General features: G+C 47.3%; 1 protein-coding gene and 2 pseudogenes across 1 annotated transcript; 1 reads left to right on the top strand and 2 right to left on the bottom strand.

The window, feature by feature from the left end:
• Window positions 1-574: 574 nt before the first annotated feature.
• On the bottom strand, window positions 575-8,012 carry LOC147083153 (uncharacterized; annotated as a pseudogene).
• Window positions 8,013-9,205: 1,193 nt separating this feature from the next.
• Window positions 9,206-10,878, top strand: LOC147083152 (uncharacterized; annotated as a pseudogene).
• A 10,570-nt stretch (window positions 10,879-21,448) lies between these two features.
• LOC147083151 (uncharacterized) lies at window positions 21,449-23,046 on the bottom strand (the record flags this gene model as incomplete). The annotated part of the gene is made up of 1 exon (XM_085980216.1): window positions 21,449-23,046. A coding segment is annotated over one exon (1,120 nt), but the record flags the coding sequence as incomplete, so codon positions are not given.
• Window positions 23,047-23,531: the final 485 nt, after the last annotated feature.

Below are 23,531 nucleotides of genomic sequence, written 5' to 3'. Positions count from 1 at the left end.
TGGATATATGACGTTCTATGCCATCATCTAAGTCGTTAATAAACACAGTGAATAGTTGAGCCCCAGCACAGATCCCTGCGGGACACCACTCGTCACATCCTGCCAATTGGAGTCCGGCCCATTATCCCTACTCTCCGTCTCTTGCCACTCAGTCAATTTCCTAACCAGGTCAATAATTTGCCCTCATTTCCGTGGGCTTCTACCTTAGATAACAGTCTCTTGTGTGGGACTTTATCAAATGTCTTCTGGAAGTACTTATAAATAAATTTACACCAAAACAGACACCTTCCCTGGATCCCAAGGCTAGGAGAGGCACTCTGGAAGGTATGGGGAGCTGGGACTTGTCCATGAGAGTAACTGAAGGTAGAAAAACTGAAATAATCTGGAAAGAGAAAGGACATCAATTCGTCTCCTCCTATCTTACAGAAATAAAGAACACAACACAGGATGTGTTTACACCAAAACTGGTTTGACAGATATCCAGAAACTTAAACTCCAGCCCAGTTATAGGGGTTATTAACATCAGCACAAACAAACAAAGGATGTGATTAACATCAGAATCTAACCCCTCCAGTCACTTGTGAACTTGCTGGTGTCTCAGCAGGTTGGAGGACTGAGTGAATCCCTTCCCACACACAGAGCAGGTGAATATCCTCTCCCCAGTGTGAACTCACTGGTGTCTCGGCAGGTTGGAGGACTGAGTGAATCCCTTCCCACACACAGAGCAGGTGAATATCCTCTCCCCAGTGTGAACTCGCTGGTGTCTCAGCAGGTTGGATGCAGAAGTGAATCCATTCCCACACACAGAGCAGGTGAACGGCCTCTCCCCAGTGTGAATTCGCTGGTGTTGAATGAGGTGAGATGACTGCCTGAAGCTCTTCTCGCACTGAGTGCAACTCAACGGTCTTTCATCAGTGTGAACAAGCTGCTGTTTAATTAGATCCGCAGAGATTTTAAAGCAGTTCCCACAGTCACAGCATTTAAAAGGTCTCTCCCCAGTGTGAACTCACTGGTGTAAGTGGAGTCTGGAAAACAGAGTAAATCCCTTCCCACACTCGGAGGAGGTGAACGGCCTCTCCCCGGTGTGACTGCGTCGATGAGATTTCAGCTGGGATGGGCGGTCAAATCCCTTCCCACAGTCCCCACATTTCCACCGTTTCTCCGTGGTGCGGGTATCCTTGTGTCTCTCCAGGTTGGACGATCAGTTGAAGCCTCGTCCACACACAGAACACGTATACGGATTCTCCCCGCTGTGAATGGTGCGATGTTTTTTCAGGCTGTGTAACTGGTTAAACCTCTTTCCACAGTCAGTGCACTGGAATACTCTCACTCAGGTGGGTGTGTGTGTGTGTCGGTGCTCAGTGCACTGGAACACTCTCACTCGGGTGGGTGTGTGTGTGTCGGTGCTCAGTACACTGGAACACTCTCACTCAGGTGGGTGTGTGTGTGTCGGTGCTCAGTGCACTGGAACACTCTCACTCGGGTGGGTGTGTGTGTGTCGGTGCTTTTCCACTCACACTGATGTTTGAAAACTTTTCCCACAGACAGAACAAACATTTCTCCTTCCGCACTCAAAGGCCGATGAATTTCAGGTCCTGATGAATCGAGTGACTCTCTCAGATCTTGATAGGAAGTTTTGTTTGAGTTTCCCGTCTGTAAATCGTAAGAATAAGAACATAAGGAACAGGAGCAGGAGTCGGCCATTCGGCCCCTCGAGCCTGCTCCACCATTCAATAAGATCATGGCTGATCTGATCTCGGCCTCACCTCCACTTTTCTGCCTGTTCCCCACAACCCTCGACCCCCCTGTAGTTCAAACATCTGTCTGTCTCAGCCTTGAATATATTCAGTGACTCCGCCTCCACAGCTCTCTGGGGTAGAGAATTCCAAAGATTCACGGCCCTCAGAGAAGAAATTCCTCCTCATCTCCGTCTTAATGGGCGACCCCCTTATTCTGAGACTATGCCCCCGAGTTCTAGATTCCCCCACGAGGGGAAACATCCTCTCAGCATCCACCCTGTCGAGCCCCCTCAGAATCTTATGTTTCAATAAGATCCCCTCTCATTCTTCTAAACTCCAATGAGTATCGGCCCAACCTGCCCAACCTTTCCTCATAAGACAACCCCTTCATCTCCAGAATCAACCTCGTGAACCTTCTCTGAACTTCCTCCAATGCAAGTATATAGAAACATAGGAACATAGAAGACAGGAGCAGGAGTAGGCCATTCGGCCCCTCGAGCCTGCTCCGCCATTCAATGCGATCATGGCTGATCATCCAAACTCAGTACCCTGTCCCTGCCTTCTCTCCATACCCCTTGACCACTTTAGCCTTAAGAAATATATCAAACTCCTTCTTGAATATATTTAATGAACTGGCCTCCACTGTCTTCTGTGGTAGAGAATTCCACAGGTTCACCACTCTCTGGGTGAAGAAATTCCTCCTAATTTCTGTCATAAATTGCCTGCCCCTTATCCTTAGACTGTGACTCCTGGTTCTGGACTCCCCGACCATCGGGAACATCCTTCCTGCATCCAGTCTGTCCAGTCCTGTCAGAATTTTATAAGTTTCAATGAGATCCCCTCTCATTCTTCTAAACTCCAGCGAGTACAAGCCCAGTCGACCCAATCTCTCCTCATACGTCATTCCTGCCATCCCAGGTATCAGCCTGGTGAATCTTCGCTGATCTCCTTCCATGGCAAGAACATCCTTCCTCAGATAAGGCGACCAAAACTGCACACAATACTCAAGATGTGGTCTCACCAAGGCCCTGTACAACTGCAGCAAGACATCCTTGTTCCTGTACTCAAACCCTCTCACTACGAAGGCCAACATACCATTTCCCTTCTTAACCTCCTGTTGCACCTGCATGCTTACCTTCAGCGACTGGTGCACAAGGACACCCAGGTCTCGTTGCACTTCTCCTTCTCCCAATCTATTGCCATTCAGATAATAATCTGCCTTCCTGTTTTTGCCACCAAAGTGGATAACCTCACATTTATCCACATTATATTGCATCTGCCATGCTTTTGCCCAATCACCCAACCTGTCCAAATCATCCTGGAGTTTCTCGGCATCCTCCTCACAGCACACACGCCCACCCAGCTTTGTGTCGTCTGCAGATTTGGAGATATTACATCTAGTTCCCTTGTCTAGATCATTAATATATATTGTGAATAGCTGGGGTCCAAGGACCGATCCCTGCAGTACCCCACTAGTCACTGCCTGCCACTTGGAAAAAGACCCGTTTATTCCAACTCTTTGCTTTCTGTCTGCCAACCAGTTCTCTATCCAAGTCAATACCTTGCCCCCAATCCCATGTGCCTTAACTTTACACGCTAATCTCTTATGCGGGACCTTATCGAAAGCCTTCTGAAAGTCCAAATACACCACATCCACTGGTTCTCCCTTATCTATTTTACCAGTTACATCCTCAAAAAATTCCAGGAGATTAGTCAAGCATGATTTACCTTTTGTAAATCCAAGTTGACTTTGTCTGATCCTGTCACTGTTTTCCAAGTGCTCTGCTATTACATCTTTTATAATGGACTCTAGCATTTTCCCCACTACCGATGTCAGGCTTACCGTTTTCTCTCTGCCACCTTTTTTGAATAGTGGGGTAACATTAGCTACCCTCCAATCCATGGGTACTGTTCCAGATTCCATTGAATGTTAGAAGATGATCAGCAATGCATCTACTATTTCTAGGGCCACTTCCTTAAGTACCCTTGGATGTAGATTATCAGGCCCTGGGGATTTATCGGCCTTCAATCCCATCAATTTCCCTAACACCATTTCCCTACAAATGCTGATTTCTTTCAGTTCCTCCCTTTCATCAGACCCTATATTCCCCAGCATCTCTGGGAGGTTATTTGTGTCCTCCTTTGTGAAGACAGAACCAAAATATGTATTTAATTGGTCAGCCATTTCTTTGTTCCCCATTATAAATTCCCCTGATTCTGACTGCAAGGGACCTACGCTTGACTTCACCAATCTTTTTCTCTTCACATATCTATAAAAGCTTTTACAGTCAGTTTTTATGTTCCCTGCAAGCTTACTCTCATATTCTATTTTCCCGTTCCTGATTAATCCCTTTGCCCTCCTTTGTTGAATCCTAAACTGCTCCCAATCCTCAGGTTTACTGCTTTTTCTGGCCAATTTATATGTCCTCTCCTTGGATCTTATGCTATCCCTAATTTCCCTTGTTAGCCACGGTTGAGTCACCTTTTTTGTTTTATTTTTATGCCAAACTGGGATGAACAAATTCTGTAGTTCATCCATGCGGTCTTTGAATGTTTGCCATTGCCTATCCACCGTCAACCCTTTGAGTGACATTCCCCAATCAATCCTACCCAACTCACGCCTCAGAAGTTATGCTGAACCTTTATAAAGCGCTAGTTAGGCCACAACTGGAGTATTGCGTCCAGTTCTTGTCACCGCACTTTAGGAAGGATGTGAAGGCCATTGAGAGGGTGTAGAGGAGATTTACCAGAATGGTTCCGGGGATGGGGGATCTTCGCTACAAGGACAGGTTGGAAAAGCTGGATTTGTTTTCATTAGAGCAAAAGAGGTTGAGGGGTGATTTGACAGAGGTGTACAAGATTATGACGGGTTTGGATAGGCTAGACGGGGAAAGGCTGTGCCCACTAGTTGATGGTACAAGGACTAGGGGACACAGATTTAAGGTTTTGGGCAAGAGATACAGGGGCCTGTGAGGAAAAACTTTTTTACGCAGCGAGTGGTGATGACCTGGAACTCACTGCTGACGGAAGTGGTGGAAGCGGAGACATTCAATGTTTTCAAGGGGAGACTGGATAGGCACTTGAGGGAAATAAACTTGCAGGGCTACGGGGATAGAGCGGGGGAATGGGACTGACTGGATTGCTCTACAGAGAGCTGGCATGGACTCGATGGGCCGAATGGCCTCCTTTTGTGCCGTTATGACTCTGTGACCTCTACCAACTAGAAGGACAAGGGCAGCAGGTGCATGGGAACACCACTACCTCCAGGTTCCCCTCCATGTTACACACCATCCTGACTTGGAAGTATATCGCCGATCCTTCGTCGTCGCTGGGTCAAAATCCTGGAACTCCCTCCCGAACAGCACTGTGGGAGTACCTTCACCACACGGACTGCAGCAGTTCAAGAAGGCGGCTCCCCACCACTTTCTCAAGGGCAATTAGGGATGGGCAATAAATGCTGGCATTACCAGCGACACCCAGATCCCATGAACAAATTTTTAAAAACTACGTCCCTCATTTTGTCCGTATATTTTCATTTCCTGCTCTTTCTCTACTCATCTCTCTCTAATTGGCTGCTACATTACATTCCTACATGACCACATGTCAGAAGTCCTGCAATTGCTGCACAGCGCTTGGAGATGTCCTGAAATTGTGAAAGGTGCTGTACATATTCAAGATCTTTCTTTCTTCTTACTTATCTTCTCCTCTCCTGTCTCATTTTTGAAATGTCAATGTTTCTTATCATCACTCACTTTCTCCTCAAATTCTTTTCTTCTCATCTCCTTCGTTTGTCTCTTTCTTACTTTGATCTTTAGTTTTTCTTTCCTTGTCTCTCATTTATTTCTAATGTCCTGTTTCGCTTCCCTTATTACTCTCACTATTACCTCAATGCTAGTCAGTCGGGGGGAAACTCTCCACTGGCTGGAGTCAGACCGAGCACAAAGGAAGATGGTTGTGGTGGTTGGAGGTCAATCATCACAGCCCCAGGATATCGCTGCAGGAGTTCCTGAGGGCAGTGTCCTCGGCCCAACCATCTTCAACTGCTTCATCAATGACCTTCCCTCCAACATAAGGTCAGAAGTGGGGATGTTCGCTGATAACTGCACAGTATTCAGTTCCATTTGCAACTCCTCAGATAATGAAGCCGTCCATGCCCGCATGCAACAAGACCTGGACGACATTCAGGCTTGGTGTTGTGTATTTTGAATGTGTATTAGAATTGTCCCACATGGGATACCATAGTGGTGATTTGCAATGCACTATGGGAAATGCAGTGCATTGAGTGAAGAAGCACATTTTAAATAAAATGGCCATTAACTAAACTCTCCACCCCGGAGTCCTCCTTAATTGTTATATAGATAAGGGTCTAAAATGCCTTGAGACACAACAAAACTGGCGATGAGGACGAGGGACTTGCGCATCACTTTGCACTGGAATCGGCGATGTTTAAAGTAAGAAATTCCTGTCTTTCCTTAATGGCGCGCCCGCAGTTTAGTGCTGATGAAATCACCTCGTAAAGGTGGCGGTTCATGTGTTACACAAATAAGAAGGGGGAGAGTAATGATACAGTGAAATGAAGTGGAGGAAAAGGACTAAAATAAAAATTTTAAAAATGGCTGTGCGTTTGGACCATTTGATGAAACGGCGGAGCAATGGAGTGCTTATACAGAGCGTTTCGGATTTTTTGTGACTGCAAATGGCATTAAAGATGACGTGAAAGTGGTGATGTTCCTCAGTGTGATCGGAGCAAAAACATTTGGCTTGTTATGGAGTTTGATGCACCCGGATAAGCCCGGCGCTAAGACATATGATCAGATTGTGGAAGTTTTGGAAACACATTACGCACCCAAGCCGCTGCTGATTGCTGAGAGGTTCAGGTTTCACAAACAAAACCAAGGGGAGGGTGAGTCCATAGCCGAATATGTTGCAGTGCTAAAGAAGCTAACTGAGCATCATGAGTTTGGTGAAACTCTAAATGACACTGTCCGTGATAGGTTTGTGTGTGGATTAAGATGTGAAGCAACACAGAAGTGCTTACTCACGACTGACAAACGGACGCTTAAGTCAGCAGTGGAGCTCGCTGTGTCTATGGAGTTAGCAGCTAAAGATGCACAGCTGTTGGGGGCTGCAACAAGAGTGCACAGGGTAGCAGCTACACCGGATAAGCATGCAAGTGGCGCCAGAGAGTGTTACAGATGTAGGTCAGGTCATCAGCCATCTGAATGCTGGTGTAAAGACCTGACCTGTCAGAAATGTGAAAAGAAAGGACACATTGAACGTGTGTGTAAAGGGCAAAGCAAACAATCCTACACAGAGACACACAAAAACAAACAAGGAAACGCATCCAACTGGCGTTCTAAAAAGAGAAACCTACACATGGTGAAACAAGAACAGGAAGACAGTGACACAGACTCTGATGGGGAGCTGAATCTCCATGTGTTAACGGTGAATGGAGTCACTCCACTACTAGAGGGAATACCGGTCAAAATGGATACGGGGGCCGCTGTCTCCTTGATTTCAGAGAATCTATTCAAAGAAAAACTGAACCACCTATCACTGAAGCCGGCCAAGCTCATCTTAAAGACCTACACTGGGGAAACGGTCCCAATGCTGGGTAAGACGGAGGTCAAGGTGGAGCTTAATGGACAAACTGTGATGCTGCCAGTTTACGTGGTCAAGGGTGACTATCCATCCCTGATGGGCAGGCAATGGTTGGAGAAAATTCATCTGGATTGGAAAAAAGTGAATGTGGTGTCAGTCGAAGAGGTGGGGCTAGCGGCAGTGTTGACAAAGCATACGGCTGTCTTTGACGGAGAATTGGGGAGTATGAAGGGGATTACGGTCAAACTCAAGGTGAAGCCTGACAGCCAGCCACGATTCCTGAAGGCCAGGAACGTTCCCTACGCCCTCAGACCAAAGGTGGAGGCTAACCTGGAGTGTCTGGTCAAGATAGGGGTCCTGGTGCTGGTTTTACACAGTGAGTGGCCACGCCCGTGGTACCAGTGATGAAGAGTGACGGCGTGGTTCGCTTATGTGGAGATTTCAAAGTAACAGTGAATCCTGTGCTCTCAGCTGAACAGTACCCCCTCCCCATCATTGAAGATCTTTTCGCGGGTCTAGCAGGTGGTCAGAAGTTTAGCAAGATTGATCTATGCCAAGCCTACTTGCAGATGCATGTAGAAGAGGACTCACAGAAGTACCTCACCATCGCCACCCACAAGGGCCTCTACAGGTACTGTCACCTACCCTTTGGTACAACGTCAGCACCAGCATTGTTTCAGCGGACTATGGACCAGATCTTAAGCGGCATTCCAGGGGTACAATGTTATCTCGACGATATCCTTGTCACAGGAAATCATCAGAAGACAAACACGGGACACAACCAACAGAGTACCCTTCATCGTCCAGTACTTCCCCGGAGCGGAGAAACTATGCCATGTTCTTCGCAGCCTTCAACATGTCATCGATGATGATGAACACCTCGCTAAGGCCATCCCCGTGCCTCCACTACTCGCCTTCAAACAGCCACCTAACCTCAAACAGACCATCGTTCGCAGCAAATTACCCAGCTTTCAGGAGAACAGCGACCACGACACCACACAACCCTGCCACAGCAACCTCTGCAAGACATGCCAGATCATCAACACAGATACCATCATCACATGTGAGGACACCACCCACCAGGTACATGGTACATACTCATGTGACTCGGCCAACGTTGTCTACCTCATACGTTGCAGGAAAGGATGCCCCGGAGCATGGTACATCGGCGAGACCATGCAGACACTGCGACAACGGATGAACGGACACTGCGCAACAATCGCCAGGCAGGAGTGTTCCCTCCCAGTCAGGGAACACTTCAGCAGTCAAGGACATTCAGCCTCCGATCTTCGGGTAAGCATTCTCCAAGGCGGCCTTCGAGACACACGACAACGCAAAATCGCTGAGCAGAAACTGATAGCCAAGTTCCGCACTCATGAGGACGGCCTCAACCGCGATCTTGGGTTCATGTCATGCTACATGTAACCCCACCTGATGTAGGGTCACCCAGACTCGAGTCATCATTGGCTTGTTCTCTCTACACAGATGCGGCCGGACCTGCTGTGATTTCCAGCAAAAAAAATGTTTTTTGGTCTGTTTTTTGTTTTTCATACAGACCCCAGCATCTGCAACATTTAACCCCTTGTGACCCCACCTCATTGTTCTTTGATGTAATGTTTTCCTGACTGACCTGTTTGGACACCATTCACACCTTTGATCGCTGTGATTATCTCTCTGCTGAGGTGCGACAAATGGTAGTTAGAAAGATTACCTGTTATCATCTGGCATTATTCTCTGACTATATAAGCTGTGTCTTTATGCATCTCTCCACTTCATCTGACGAAGGAGCAGCGCTCCGAAAGCTTGTGATTTCAAATAAAACTGTTGGACTATAACCTGGTGTTGTGTGACTTCTTACATTTGTCCACCCCAGTCCAACTCCGGCATCTCCACACCATGACTACTATCGACACCACAAACTGCCGGCTCAAAGTGGAGAGGATCTCCAAGAAGATCGCGCATATCGACACAGACATCAAGTTTCTAGAGAGATGCAAGAAAGCAGACAAGATCCCAAAAGGACTACAGATCACGAACCCACTCAAGTCGACCTACAACACACACTACGCTGAGAGACTCTGCCGTCGTACCTCTCGCACACTCCTCAACCATCTCGTACACCAGCTCTACAGCAGACGCCGCAACCTCGAAACCGAGATAGAGTCCATATTCTCAGCCTGTGCTCAGGACACAGCAGACCAGCTACGAGACACTGCCAAACAGACAAGGCAACGGAACTACACTGCCTACATGCACACCAAGAACAGGAAGCTTGAGAAACTCGGCATCACCACCAGCAGCAACCAAGCCGCCCCCGGTACCACGGTTGAAACCACAGGGAAGTCCATCGTCAACTTGTCCGACTACACCCTTCAACCAGACGAAATTGAAGTTCTCAGCCGAGGGCTCAATTTCTGCCCCACCACCAAAATGGACCCCATCGGTCTCGCGGCAGACACGGAGGAATTCATTAGGAGAATGAGGCACCGGGAATTCTTCCACAAATCCCAAGATGTCAGCAGCGAACCCAATGAGACAACCAATGATCCGGAACAGCAGACAGAGGGATCCGCAGTGCAACAACCGAAGAAGAAATAGTCAAATTGGACCTCTCCGGAGGGTCACTGCCCTAAGCTTGATATGTATGCTCAAGCTGTCAGGAGATGCATCAATGCCAGATTCATCAGCCGCACTCACAAGACAGTCCAGAATGTCACCCGAGCACAACGCAACACCATCCACGCTCTCAAGACCAACCGCAACATCGTCATCAAACCAGCAGACAAAGGAGGAGCCATCGTCATACAGAACAGGACGGACTATTGCAAAGAAGCATACCGACAACTGGACAACCAGGAACACTACAGATAGTTACCCGCAGATCCGACCAAAGAACACACCCGCCAACTCAACAGACTGATCAAGACCTTTGATCCAGACCTTCAAAGCATCCTACGCGCTCTCATCCCATGTATTCCCCACGTGGGAGACTTCTACTGCCTCCCAAAGATACACAAAGCCAACACACCCGGACGTCCTGTCGTATCAGGCAACGGAACCCTGTGTGAGAACCTCTCTGGATACGTCGAGGGCATACTGAAACCCATCGTACAGGGAACCCCCAGCTTCTGTCGTGACACTACAGACTTCTTACAGAAACTCAGCACCCACGGACCAGTTGAACCAGGAACACTCCTTGCCACGATGGACGTCTCGGCACTCTACACCAGTATCCCCCACGATGACGGCATCGCTGCGACAGCCTCAGTACTGAACACCAACAACAGCCAATCTCCAGACGCCATCCTACAACTCATCCGCTTCATCCTTGACCACAATGTCTTCACCTTCGACAACCAGTTCTTTACCCAAACACACAGAACAGCCATGGGGACAAAATTCGCACCCCAATACGCCAACATCTTCATGCACAAGTTCGAGCAAGACTTCTTCGCTGCACAGGACCTCCAACCAATGCTATACGCCAGATACATCGACGACATTTTCTTCCTATGGACCCACGGCGAAGAATCACTGAAAAGACTACACGATAACATCAACAAGTTCCATCCCACCATTAAACTCACCATGGACTACTCCTCAGAATCCGTTTCATTCTTGGACACACGAATCTCCATCAAAGACGGACACCTCAGCACTTCACTCTACCGCAAGCCCACGGACAACCTCACGATGCTCCACTTCTCCAGCTTCCACCCTAACCACATTAAAGAAGCCATCCCCTATGGACAAGCCCTGCGAATACACAGGATCTGCTCAGACGAGGAGGAACGCGATGGACACCTACAGACGCTGAAAGACGCCCCCGTAAGAATGGGATATGACGCTCGACTCGTCGATCGACAGTTCCGACGGGCCACAGCAAAAAAATCGCACCGACCTCCTCAGAAGACAAACACGGGACACAACCAACAGAGTACCCTTTGTCGTCCAGTACTTCCCCAGAGCGGAGAAACTACGCCATGTTCTTCGCAGCCTTCAACATGTCATCAATGATGATGAACACCTCACTAAGGCCATCCCCACGCCTCCACTACTCGCCTTCAAACAGCCGCCTAACCTCAAACAGACCATCGTTCGCAGCAAATTACCCAGCTTTCAGGAGAACAGCGACCACGACACCACACAACCCTGCCACGGCAACCTCTGCAAGACATGCCAGATCATCAACACAGATACCATCATCACACGTGAGGACACCACCCACCAGGTACATGGTACATACTCATGTGACTCGGCCAACGTTGTCTACCTCATACGTTGCAGGAAAGGATGCCCCGGAGCATGATACATTGGTGAGACCATGCAGACACTGCGACAACGGATGAACGGACACCGCGCAACAATCGCCAGGCAGGTGTGTTCCCTCCCAGTTCAGCTTGACTTGACTTGACTTCAGCAGTCAAGGACATTCAGCCTCTGATCTTCGGGTAAGCATTCTCCAAGGCGGCCTTCGAGACACACACGACAACGCAAAATCGCCAAGCAGAAACTGATAGCCAAGTTCCGCACTCATGAGGACGGCCTCAACCGCGATCTTGGGTTCATGTCACGCTACATGTAACCCCACCTGACGTAGGGTCACCTAGACTCGAGTCGTCATTGGCTTGTTCTCTCTACACAGATGCGGCCGGACCTGCTGTGATTTCCAGCAAAAAAAATGTTTTTCGGTCTGTTTTTTGTTTTTCGTACAGACCTCAGCATCTGCAACATTTGACCCCTTGTGACCCCACCTCATTGTTCTTTGATGTAATGTTTTCCTGACTAACCTGTTTGGACACCATTCACACCTTTGATCGCTGTGATTATCTCTCTGCCGAGGTGCGACAAATGGCAGTTAGAAAGTGAAATGAAGAGTAGATTGCCTTTCAAAAGCTAGGCTTTATTAACCTTAAAAACCAGCAGCACATCTTAAGCACCCAGTCTCAACCAAAACTGTGGAGAACTGAATTGAACTGAATTTAAGATGGCCACCACAGGTCACATGACATCAACTACCAATGAGTTTACAGCATATATCTCAAGGCAGGAAAACAGGCAACCAATTACAATGCTTCTTATAAAACAAGAATAATCACCACATTCACCCCTCCTTTTAAAATATACTTCAACCTAGGTAGCCTTTACAATTTACAATTAGTTATTTATGACTAAAACAATACATGTATAATGTTTCAACAATTTAAAAATTTTACTATCAAATTATTTTAAAAGTCCATTTTTAATCGGTCAACCGGATATCTTGTTCGTGTCGACCTTCTTAACCTTGAAGTTCCTTGCCCTCCCACACCAGGAGACACAGAAATATCTTCTGCAGGGAGGCTATCAATATCCCGATTATCAACGGTTTCCGGATTGGAAGTCCTATTAGAAGGTAAACTGGGAGGGTCATGAATATCCATCGGGGGCAGACTAAGAGAATTGTAAGTGTCTGCAATCGGATTGGAAATATTCGTAGTATCTGTGACGACATCAACATTATCTGAATTATGGCTATTGATAATATCCTCAGAAGAGGGCTGGCCACCACAAGGAGCTAAGTCTTTAACTGAAACCGTACTTTCTTTCCCATCTTGGAATCGAATGTGAGCATATTGGGAATTTGCCTCCAATAGCTCCACCTCCTCCACTAAAGGATCATACTTTGACAGTCTAACATGGCGTCGGAGCAGCACAGGTCCCCGCATAGTAAGCCATGAAGGTACCAAATATCCCGTAGTGGATCTCCGTGGATAGTTAAAGAGCCTTTCATGGGGAGTCACATTAGTAGCCGTTGAAAGCAATGATCTAATGGAATGCAGGGCATCAGGCAGCACCATTTCCCACTGTGTATTCTTAAGGTTCCGGGATGTCAAAGCCAACATAACTGCCTTCCAGATCACCCCATTGTATCGTTCGCACTGTCCATTACCCTGGGGATTATACGGGGTAGTTCTGCTAGTAGAAATTCCCCGACTCTGGAGGTATTCCTTCAACTGGGAAGACATAAAAGAACTTCCCTGATCCGAATGGATATACGCAGGCATCCCAAAGATGACAAAAAGTTGAGTCAGACATTTGATAACTGTAGCAGCTGATACATCTGCAAAAGGAAAAGCAAAAGGGAACCTTGAAAACTCATCCACAACAGTAAATATATATAGATTCTGAGTCGTTGAAGGAAGAGGCCCCTTAAAATCGACGCTCAAACGTTCAAAAGGAGAAGTAGCCTTTATAAGATGAGCTCGTTGAGGCTTAAAGAAATTCGGTTTACACCGAGCACAGACAGAGCATGACGAAGTCATCCGCTTGACGTCTTCAACTGAAAAGGGCAAATTCTTACTGCATACGAAGTGTATCATCCTCGTAACACCAGGATGGCACAAAGCATTATGAAGATTAATAAGCGTATCTCCGTGAATCACAGAACAATAAGCCCTCGACAGCGCATCAGCGGCAACATTATCCTTCCCCGGACGATAAACTATATCAAAATGGTAGCATGCCAACTCAATCCTCCACCTCATTATTTTATCATTCTTAATCTTTCCAAAATGTTTGACATCAAACATGAAGGACACAGATTTTTGGTCAGTTACTAACGTAAAATGTCACCCCGATAAATAATGTCTCCATTTACGCAGTGCTTCTACTATTGCGTACGCCTCTTTCTCTATTGATGAATGTCTCTTCTCACTATTGTTCAGAGTACGTGAGAAAAAGGCCACAGGTCTTCCATTTTGGTTCAGAGTAGCCCCAATTGCAAAATCGGAAGTGTCCATCTCAATCACAAAGGGAACCTGCTCATCAATAGAATGCACAACTGCTCCAAGGATATCCTTTTTAAGATTATCAAAACACATCCTAGCCTCCCATGATAGAGGATATGTCGTAACCTGAATAAGGGGCCGAATCTTCTGCGAGAAGTTTGCAATCCAATTAGAATAATAAGAAAACAGTCCAACAACTCGTTGCAAAGCCTTAGAATTAGTAGGACAAGGTAAATCAATCAGTGGTCGCAGCCGTTCTGGATCTGGTTTAATCTTGTTTCCCGAGATAATATACCCCAGTAAATTTACCTTGGTGGTCGAAAAGATACACTTCTCTTTATTGAAAGTTAGGCCAACTTTTTCCGCAGCTTGAAGGAATCTTTCTAAATTAAAATCATGCTCCACCCTTGATTTGCCACACACCGTGATGTCATCTAAATATGAAAAGGTATCAGAGAGAGAGTTATCACTTATAAAAGCATCCATTGCCCGTTGAAAACAGGCAACACCGTTAGTAACACCAAATGGTACTCGGCGAAACTGATACAGCTTTCCGCCAGCCTCAAAGGCCGTATATGGTTGGTCCCTCTTAACGATAGGAATCTGATGATAAGCACTCTTTAGGTCAATAGTGCTAAAAACCTTATATTGAGATACTTTATTGATAAGCTCATCAATCTTAGGCAGGGGGTACGCATCTAATTGAGTATACCTGTTAATAGTTTGAGAGTAGTCTATCACCATTTGCTTCTTATGTCTCTCATTAGTGGTGACAACTACCTGTGCCCGCCAAGGCGAAAAACTAGGTTCAATGATTCCTTCCGATAAAAGACGTTGAACTTCAGAATTAATAAATTCTTTATCCTGACTGCTATACCTTCTTGACTTGGTAGCAATTGGCTTACAGTCCAGCATCAAATTAGAAAAAAGTGATAATGGAGAAATGGATAAAGAAGTTAATCCACAAATAGACAAAGGTGGCTTAGTTCCTCCAAAAGAAAGACTGAGAGACTCATGTAATTGAAGCACATCATGACCAATCAAAATATCCGCACAGAGATTAGGCAGAACAGAAAGGCGTATATCAGTATACGTATTACCTAGGAGAATTAATTTCACAAGGCAACAACCAGCTACTTGTGAGGTGAGAGTCGTCTGAGCCATACACACCTGATAGGTAACAGGCGAAATTTTAAAACGCTTCTCCCTCACAAACTGAAGACTTATAAAGCTCTCAGTACTGCCCGTATCTATAAGGGCCTTCACTTCTAACCCATTAACTTGGGCCATAACTATAGCTTTGTTTAGGCCATGGGCAAAGGCGGCAGAAACTGATGCAATAAACGCCCTAAAGGCTGAATGGTCGCAGAGCAGGCAACCGATTTGCAAACACGTGCGTAATGACCTCCCTTGCCGCATTTACTACACACAGCCTCCCAGGCAGGGCACTTCAGACGGGGGTGCCGGGCATTCCCGCAAAAATAATACTTCTGAATCCTAGAGGCAACAGCTGCCGAAGTAGAAACTGTTTCGGAATCTGGTAAACCACTCCTATTAAGTCCACATAATTCCTTTTCATCCAGAACTGCCGAAACCACGGTCGCAGGCCGATCAAAAAGAGCATAAGAATCCGAACTTCTCTGAGCCAAATCCAATGTAGAGGCTTGCTCAAAAGCACTCTTGAGATCCAAGGTCTTATTTTCTAATAACCGCTGACGAATTGATCTAGACAGTAATCCATTAATAAATGCATCCCGTACCGACTCTTCCTTATATTCTTCTGCAGACACGGCCTTATAATTACAGTTAGCACCAAGGCGCCGAAGTGCTTGTAAATAAGCATCCAAGGATTCTCCCGCCTGCTGCCTATGGGCAGATAAAAGGTGACGTGCAAATACCTCATTTTTGGGTTTAACAAATTTTTTTTCCAACGTAGCAATAGCCAATTCATAAGTTTCACAGTCCAAAATATACTTGTACACATCTGGAGCAATGTAGTTGATTAGTATATCCAACTTTAGAGATTGCTGATCCAACACACCCAAAAAAAATTTAAATGTACGATACCAATGTTTCCATTGATCATCCACTCCTGCAGAATTAGGGTCAGCATTAAATCGTTCCGGTTGAAGATATCATTCCATTATAGCAAAAGGTTAATAAATTGAAATGAAGAGTAGATTGCCTTTCAAAAGCTAGGCTTTATTAACCTTAAAAACCAGCAGCACATCTTAAGCACCCAGTCTCAACCAAAACTGTGGAGAACTGAATTGAACTGAATTTAAGATGGCCACCACAGGTCACATGACATCAACTACCAATGAGTTTACAGCATATATCTCAAGGCAGGAAAACAGGCAACCAATTACAATGCTTCTTATAAAACAAGAATAATCACCACAGAAAGATTACCTGTAATCATCTGGCATTATTCTCTGACTATATAAGCTGTGTCTTTATGCATCTCTCCACTTCACCTGACGAAGGAGCAGCGCTCCGAAAGCTTGTGATTTCAAATAAAACTGTTGGACTATAACCTGGTGTTGTGTAACTTCTTACAGGAAAGGACGACAACGAACATCTGCAGAACCTGACGAAGACACTGGGAAGACTTGAAGAATATGGCTTACGTGTTCGCAAGGACAAATGCGAATTTTTCAAGCCATCAGTGGAGTACCTAGGCCATGTCATCGACGCGGACGGCCTACACACAGCACCGTCGAAAGTGAAAGTCATTGCCGACGCTCCTGCACCTACAAATGTCGGCCAGCTGTGGTCATTCTTAGGTCTCCTGAACTATTACAGAAAGTTTATTCCACAGCTGGCATCACTGTTGAAGCCATTACATGAGTTGCTGTGTCAAGGCAAGGCCTGGGCATGGACGAAGGAGTGCGAAGCTGCATTCAAGAAAGCCAAAGCAGCTTTGACTGACCCCAGAGTGTTGACGTACTTTGACCCGTCATTGCAGATTCAGCTGGCCTGTGACGCGTCGCCTTATGGCGTCAGCGCGGTCGTGCCCCACATCTTTCCCTCAGGTGAAGAGAAGCTGATTGCATTCGCGTCAAGGTCCCTGAGCAAGGCGGAGGTGAAATACCCGCAGATCGAAAAAGAGGCTTTGGGCATCATCTTTGGAATCAAAAAGTTCCATCACTACTTGTTCGGAAGGAAATTCACCTTGCTGATGGATCATCATCCTCGGACATCGATCTTTGGTCCACACACAGGAATACCCTCCCTGGCAGCATGCAGGATGCAGCGCTGGGCGCTGATGTTAAGCGCACACAATTACAACATCAAATACCGGAGGTCAGCAGCACATGGCAATGCGGATGGATTGTCAAGACTTCCGCTGCCTGTGCCCTCTGAAGGCTGTGAGCAGAAGATTTTCTACTTTGACATGGTGAGCAATGCCCCTGTCACAGCCCGGCAGGTCAAGAAAGAGACCAGAGTGGGCCCTACACTATCCAAGGTGCTGGATCAAGTGATGCGAGGAGATGGATCACGGGTGTCAGATGCACCACCTGAGCTCCTACCTTACCTGTCAAGAGGGAAGGAGTTGTCTGTCACGTCAGAATGCCTCCTTTGGGGCATGCGAGTGATCATACCACCAAAGCTGCGGAAACATGTCCTCAACGGGCTGCACTCAGGACATTGTGGTATTGTCCAGATGAAGGAGCTGGCATGAAGCTACTTCTGGTGGCCCGGTCTGGATCATGAAATTGAAGTTGAAGCGAAATCATGTCCATCATGCGAGACAACCAGGGATACGCCAAGAGCAGCGCCACTGCATCCATGGGAATGGCCAGCGACACCGTGGCAACGGATCCATTTGGACTTCGCGGGACCAGTGGAAGGAGTGATGTTCCTGGTCGTGGTGGACTCCCATTCCAAATGGCCGGAGGTTGCAGTAATGTCCACTACCACTACGGAGAAAACCATCGAGACTCTGAGAGAGATGTTCGGGCGATTTGGTCCGCCGGAGCAGATCGTAATGGTGAGGGTGCCGGTCAGTTCCTTCAATAACCCCTAGATGGCACCTTCACTGGTTGGTTTCCCTTTGTTAATTGTTACTTGTTTCTCCTGTTTATTACTTAACTGCCTTTTATCTGGTTTATTGGTTTCACCTGTTTTTGCTTGTATTTAAGTTCTGTGGTTTCTTCCCTCTGTGCTCAGTCCTGACAAGGGAGTTGGTCTTGACAAGGTGCTCTGTCTCGACAAGCCTGTTGCCCTGTGGTAGCTTGCCTTGACAAGCCGGTTGCCTTAGTGGTTGCTTGTCTTGAGCTCCTATGTCTATAACTGTTTATCTGTGTTATGTTTTTGCTTGTATTTAAGTTCTGTGGTTCTTCCCGTTGTTCTCGGTCTTGACAAGGTGCTGACAAGTTGCTTAGTCTTGATAAGGTGCTCACTTTGCACAAGCTGGTTGCCCTGTGGTAGCTTGTCTTGAGTTCCTATCTTGACAAGCCGGTTGCCCTGGGGTAGCTTGTCTTGAGCTCAGTCTTAACAAGTCGGTTGCCTCATGGTAGCTTGTCTTGAGTTCCTATCTTGACTAGCCATTTGCCTATGTGGTAGCTTGTCTTGAGCTCCTATGTTTTGTAACTGTTTACCTGTGTGATTCTAGTAAAGTACTGTTATTTAAGACAGCATATCTGCTTCTCGCCTCGTTTGTCTGCACTTGGGTCCAGAACCAGCCTCGCCCGGACAGCACGGCCCCGTGTCTGCACGGCCTCGTGACCCCAACCCTGACAGTAACCGACAATGGAACACAGTTCACATCCCAGGAGATGGAGGAGTTCCTCAAGAGCAATGGAATCCAGCACACATTCTCCACGCCTTATCATCCATCCATGAATGGATTGGTGGAGATGTTTGTCAGAATGCTGAAACGCACGTTGAAAGCTGCAAGAAGTGATGCTCCTCTAAAGCAGCGCCTGAATGCTTTCTTGCTGAAATACCGAAACACGCCTCATGCTATGACTGGAGCATCTCCTGCTTACCTACTCATGGGAAGGCAGCTACGGACACGCCTTGACCTGCTGAGGCCAACGTCCACAGAAACAGTGGTGCACGCCAATCAGCAGGATCAAGTCAGCAGACGAGCTCAGAGGTCCAAAGAACACTTTGTGGTGGGGGGCAAAGTCCTCGCGCATAACTACACCACCCCGGGGTGGTAGGTCCCGGCTACGGTCATTCAAAAGACGGGCCCCGTTTCATACCGAGTCCGCACCGGAGACGACCGAACATGGAGACGGCATGTAGACCAGTTACTGCCAAGATAGTCGCCACAGGTAACCCAAGAAGCAGAGGATCAAGGACCTGCTGGGGGCTCCAGCAGGGACTGGTCATCCGACCCTGAGACAGTGGCACCATCCACTCTTGTGCCATCGAGGGAGGAAGCCACGCCTGCAGGGTCACGGGAGAGCCAGCCAGAGCCTGCTCCCGAGACTAGGCGTTACCCCCAAAGAGAAAGGCAGCCTCCAGAGCGCCTTAGTTACAGTTAGTGCTAACCTGTGTGCATGGGGCAGAATAATCACCAGGGTTAACGGAATGTAGAGGCAGTCTACCCTCTCTTCCAAAGTTATAGTCATTTTCAGTCATTCTGTTTTGTGGACATTCTATTTTAAGGGGGAGGAAATATGTTGTGTATTTTGAATGTGTATTAGAATTGTCCCACATGGGATACCGTAGTGGTGATTTGCAATGCACTATGGGAAATGTAGTGCATAGAGTGAAGAAGCACATTTTAAATAAAATGGCCGTTAACTAAACTCTCCACCCCGGAGTCCTTCTTAATTGTTATATAGATAAGGGTATAAAACCCCTTGAGACTCAACACTTGAGCTGATAAGTGGCAGGTAACATTCGCTCCACACAAGTGCCAGGCAACGACTATCACCGACAAGCAAGCATCTAACCACCGCCCCTTGACATTCAACGGCATTACCATCGCTGAATCCCCCACCATCAACTTCCTGGGGGTCACCATTGACCAGAAACTTAACTGGACCAGCCACATAAATACTGTGGTTACAAGAGCAGGTCACAGGCTAGGTATTCTGCGGCGAGTGTCTCACCTCCTGACTCCCCAAAGCCTTTCCACCATCTACAAGGCACAAGTCAGGAGTGTGATGGAATACTCTCCACTTGTCTGGATGAGTGCAGCTCCAACAACACTCAAAAAGCTCGACACCACCCAAGACAAAGCAGCCCGCTTGATTGGCATCCCATCCACCACCTTAAACATTCACTCCCTCCACCACTGGTGCACCGTGGCTGCAGTGTGTACCATCTACAAGATGCACTGCAACAACTCGCCAAGGCTTCTTCGGCAGCACCTCCCAAACCCGCGACCTCTTCTACCTAGAAGGACAAGGGCAGCAGGTGCAGGGGAACACCTGATAGAATACATATATCCCTGAAGGCAGCAGGACAGGTAGATAAGGTGGTTAAAAAGGCATATGGGATACTTGCCTTCATTAGCTGAAGCACAGAATATAAGAGCAGGGAGGTTATGATGGAGCTGTACAAAACGCTAGTTAGGCCACAGCTTGAATACTGTGTGCAGTTCTGGTCGCCACACTATAGGAAGGATGTGATTGCATTGGAGAGGGTGCAGAGGAGATTCACCAGGATGTTACCTGGGCTGGAGTGCTTCAGCTATGAAGAGAGACTGGACAGGCTGGGGTTGTTTTCCTTAGAGCAGAGAAGGCTGAGGGGGGACCTGATTGAGGTGTACAAAATTATGAGGGGCATAGATAGGGTAGATAGAAAGGAACTTTTCCCCTTAGTAAAGGGGTCAATAACCAAGGTAAGGGGCAGGAGGTTTAGAGGGGATTTGAGGAAGAACTTTTTCACCCAGCGGGTGGTTGGAATCTGGAACTCACTGCCTGAAAGGGTGGTAGAGGCAGGAACCCTCACAACGTTCAAGAAGCATTTAGATGAGTACTTGAACCGCCATAGCATACAAGGCTACGGACCAAGTGCTGGAAAATGGGATTAGAATAGACGGGGCTTGATGGCCGGTGCAGACACGATGGGCCGAAGGGCCTCTTTCTGTGCTGTATAACTCTATGACTCTATGACCACCAACTCCAAGTCAAACACCATTCTGACTTGGAAGTATATTGCCATTCCTTCATCGGCGCTGGGTCAAAGTCCTGGAACTCCCTCCCTGACAGCACTGTGGGAGTACCTTCACCACACGGACAGCAGCGGTTCAAGAAGGCGGCTCACCACCACCTTCTCAAGGGCAATTAGGGATGGGCAATAAATGCTGGCCTTGCCAGCGACGCCCACATCCCATGAACGAATAAAAAAAAACTTCATCCCATATCATGCGTACAAGGGCTCAGTAATGTTTAATTCATCAGAAAAAGACAAAGTACAACAACATACTGGTCAGCTTAACAGAGTCTCATCATAGTTATGAGGGCACAAACTTAAAATAGTCACTAATAAATCCAGTAATGAATTCAGGAGAAATGTCTTTACCCAGAGAATGGTGAGAATGGGGAACTCGCTACCACAGGGAGTAGTTGAGGTGAACAGCACAGATGGATTTATGGGGAAGCCACACAAGGGAGAAAGGAATGGGAGGAGATGTTGATTGGGTTAATTGAAGTAGGGTGGGTGTGGGGCATAAACACCGGCATGGACCAGTTGGGCCCAATGGCCTGTACATTCTATGTAACACCATCAACAGTCAATCGAAGGGAATCATCAGCACAACAGCTTGAAAGATTAAACAACAGTACAGGAATTTATAAAACATTCATCAATTCCACGTTCATGTCACCCCAGCTGTCTGCAGGGCCCTGTGCTACAGAACAGTGTGAACTCGCTGGTGTCTCTTCAGCTCCCCGGGGCTTTTAAAGCTCTTACCACAGTCAGAGCATTTAAATGGTCTCTCATCAGTGTGAACTTGCTGGTGTGGCAGCAGGTGGGATGACCGAGTGAATCCCTTCCCACACACGGAGCAGGTGAACGGCCTCTCCCCAGTGTGAGTACGCTGGTGTTCCTTCAGATCTCCGGACCTTTTAAACCTTTTCCCACAGTCAGAACATTTAAACGGTCTCTCCTCAGTGTGAACCAACTGGTGTACCTTCAGATCCCCAGAGGTTTTAAAGCTCTTCCCACAGTCAGAACATTTAAATGGTCTCTCATCAGTGTGAACTCGCTGGTGTGTCAGCCGGTTAGATGACTGAGTGAATCCCTTCCCACACACGGAGCAGGTGAATGGCCTCTCACCAGTGTGAACTCGCTGGTGTATCTTCAGCTCTCCGGAGCTTTTAAAGCTCTTCCCACAGTTAGAGCATTTAAATGGTCTCTCATCAGTGTGAACTCGCTGGTGTTCCAGCAGGTTGGATGACCGAGTGAATCCCTTCCCACACACGGAGCAGGTGAATGGCCTCTCCCCAGTGTGAGTACGCTGGTGTCCCTTCAGATTCCTGGAGCTTTTAAAGCTCATTCCACAGACAGAACATGTAAATGGTCTCTCATCGGTGTGAATCAACTGGTGTTTCTTCAGATCCCCAGAGGTTTTAAAGCTCTTCCCACAGTCAGAACATTTAAATGGTCTCTCATCAGTGTGATATTGCTGGTGTCTCAACAGGTTTGATGGCTGAGTGAATCCCTTCCCACACACGGAACAGGTGAACGGTCTCTTTCCTGTTGTCTCCACGTGGTGTCTCTTTAGCTCCTGGGATATTTGAAAGCTTTTCCTACAGTCAGAATGTTTCACTGGCCTCTCCCCAGTGTGAACTTGCTGGTGTGCCAGCAGATTTGAGGACCGAGTGAATCTCTTCCCACACACGGAGCAGGTGAACAGAATCTCTCCTGCTCTCTCCAGCTGGTGTCTCTTCAGATCCTGGGACCTTTTAAATCTCTTCCCACAGTCAGAACATTTAATCGGTCTCTCATCAGTGTGAACAAGCTGGTGTCTCAGGAGGGTGGCAGAATGAGAGAATCGCTTCAAAAACACAGAGCAGGTCAACAGTCTCACATTGGTGTGGACAAGCTGGTGTCTCAGCAGCACGGAGGGTGCAATTAATCGCTTCCCACACACGGAGCGGGTTAAAGGTCTCTCCCCAGTGTGATCTTGCTGGTGTATCATCGGAGCGGATGACTGAGTGAATCCCTTCTGGAACACGGGGCCGGTGAATGGGCTCTCCCCAGTGTGTAGTCACTGGTGTTGCTTCAGGTACTTGTATATTTTGAAGCTCTTCCCACACTCAGAACATTTAAAAGGTCTTGCATTAGTGTGAACTCGCTGGTGTACCAGCAGATTGGAGGAGCGACTGAATCAGGTCCTGATGAATTGAGCGACTCTGTCTGTTCTTGACGTGATGTTCGGTCTGAGCTTCCTGTCTGTAAATGCTCCACTTCTAAAACCCTGTAAAAGAAGTGTAGAAAGGGGTAAGAGGGA

This window comes from Somniosus microcephalus, unplaced genomic scaffold (genome assembly GCF_052327205.1).
Source record: "Somniosus microcephalus isolate GS21.2 unplaced genomic scaffold, FLI_Smic_1.0 scaffold64, whole genome shotgun sequence".
NCBI lineage: Eukaryota > Metazoa > Chordata > Chondrichthyes > Squaliformes > Somniosidae > Somniosus > Somniosus microcephalus.
Note: the sequence above shows the minus strand (reverse complement) of the source record. Positions and strands in the feature narration are given on the sequence as shown.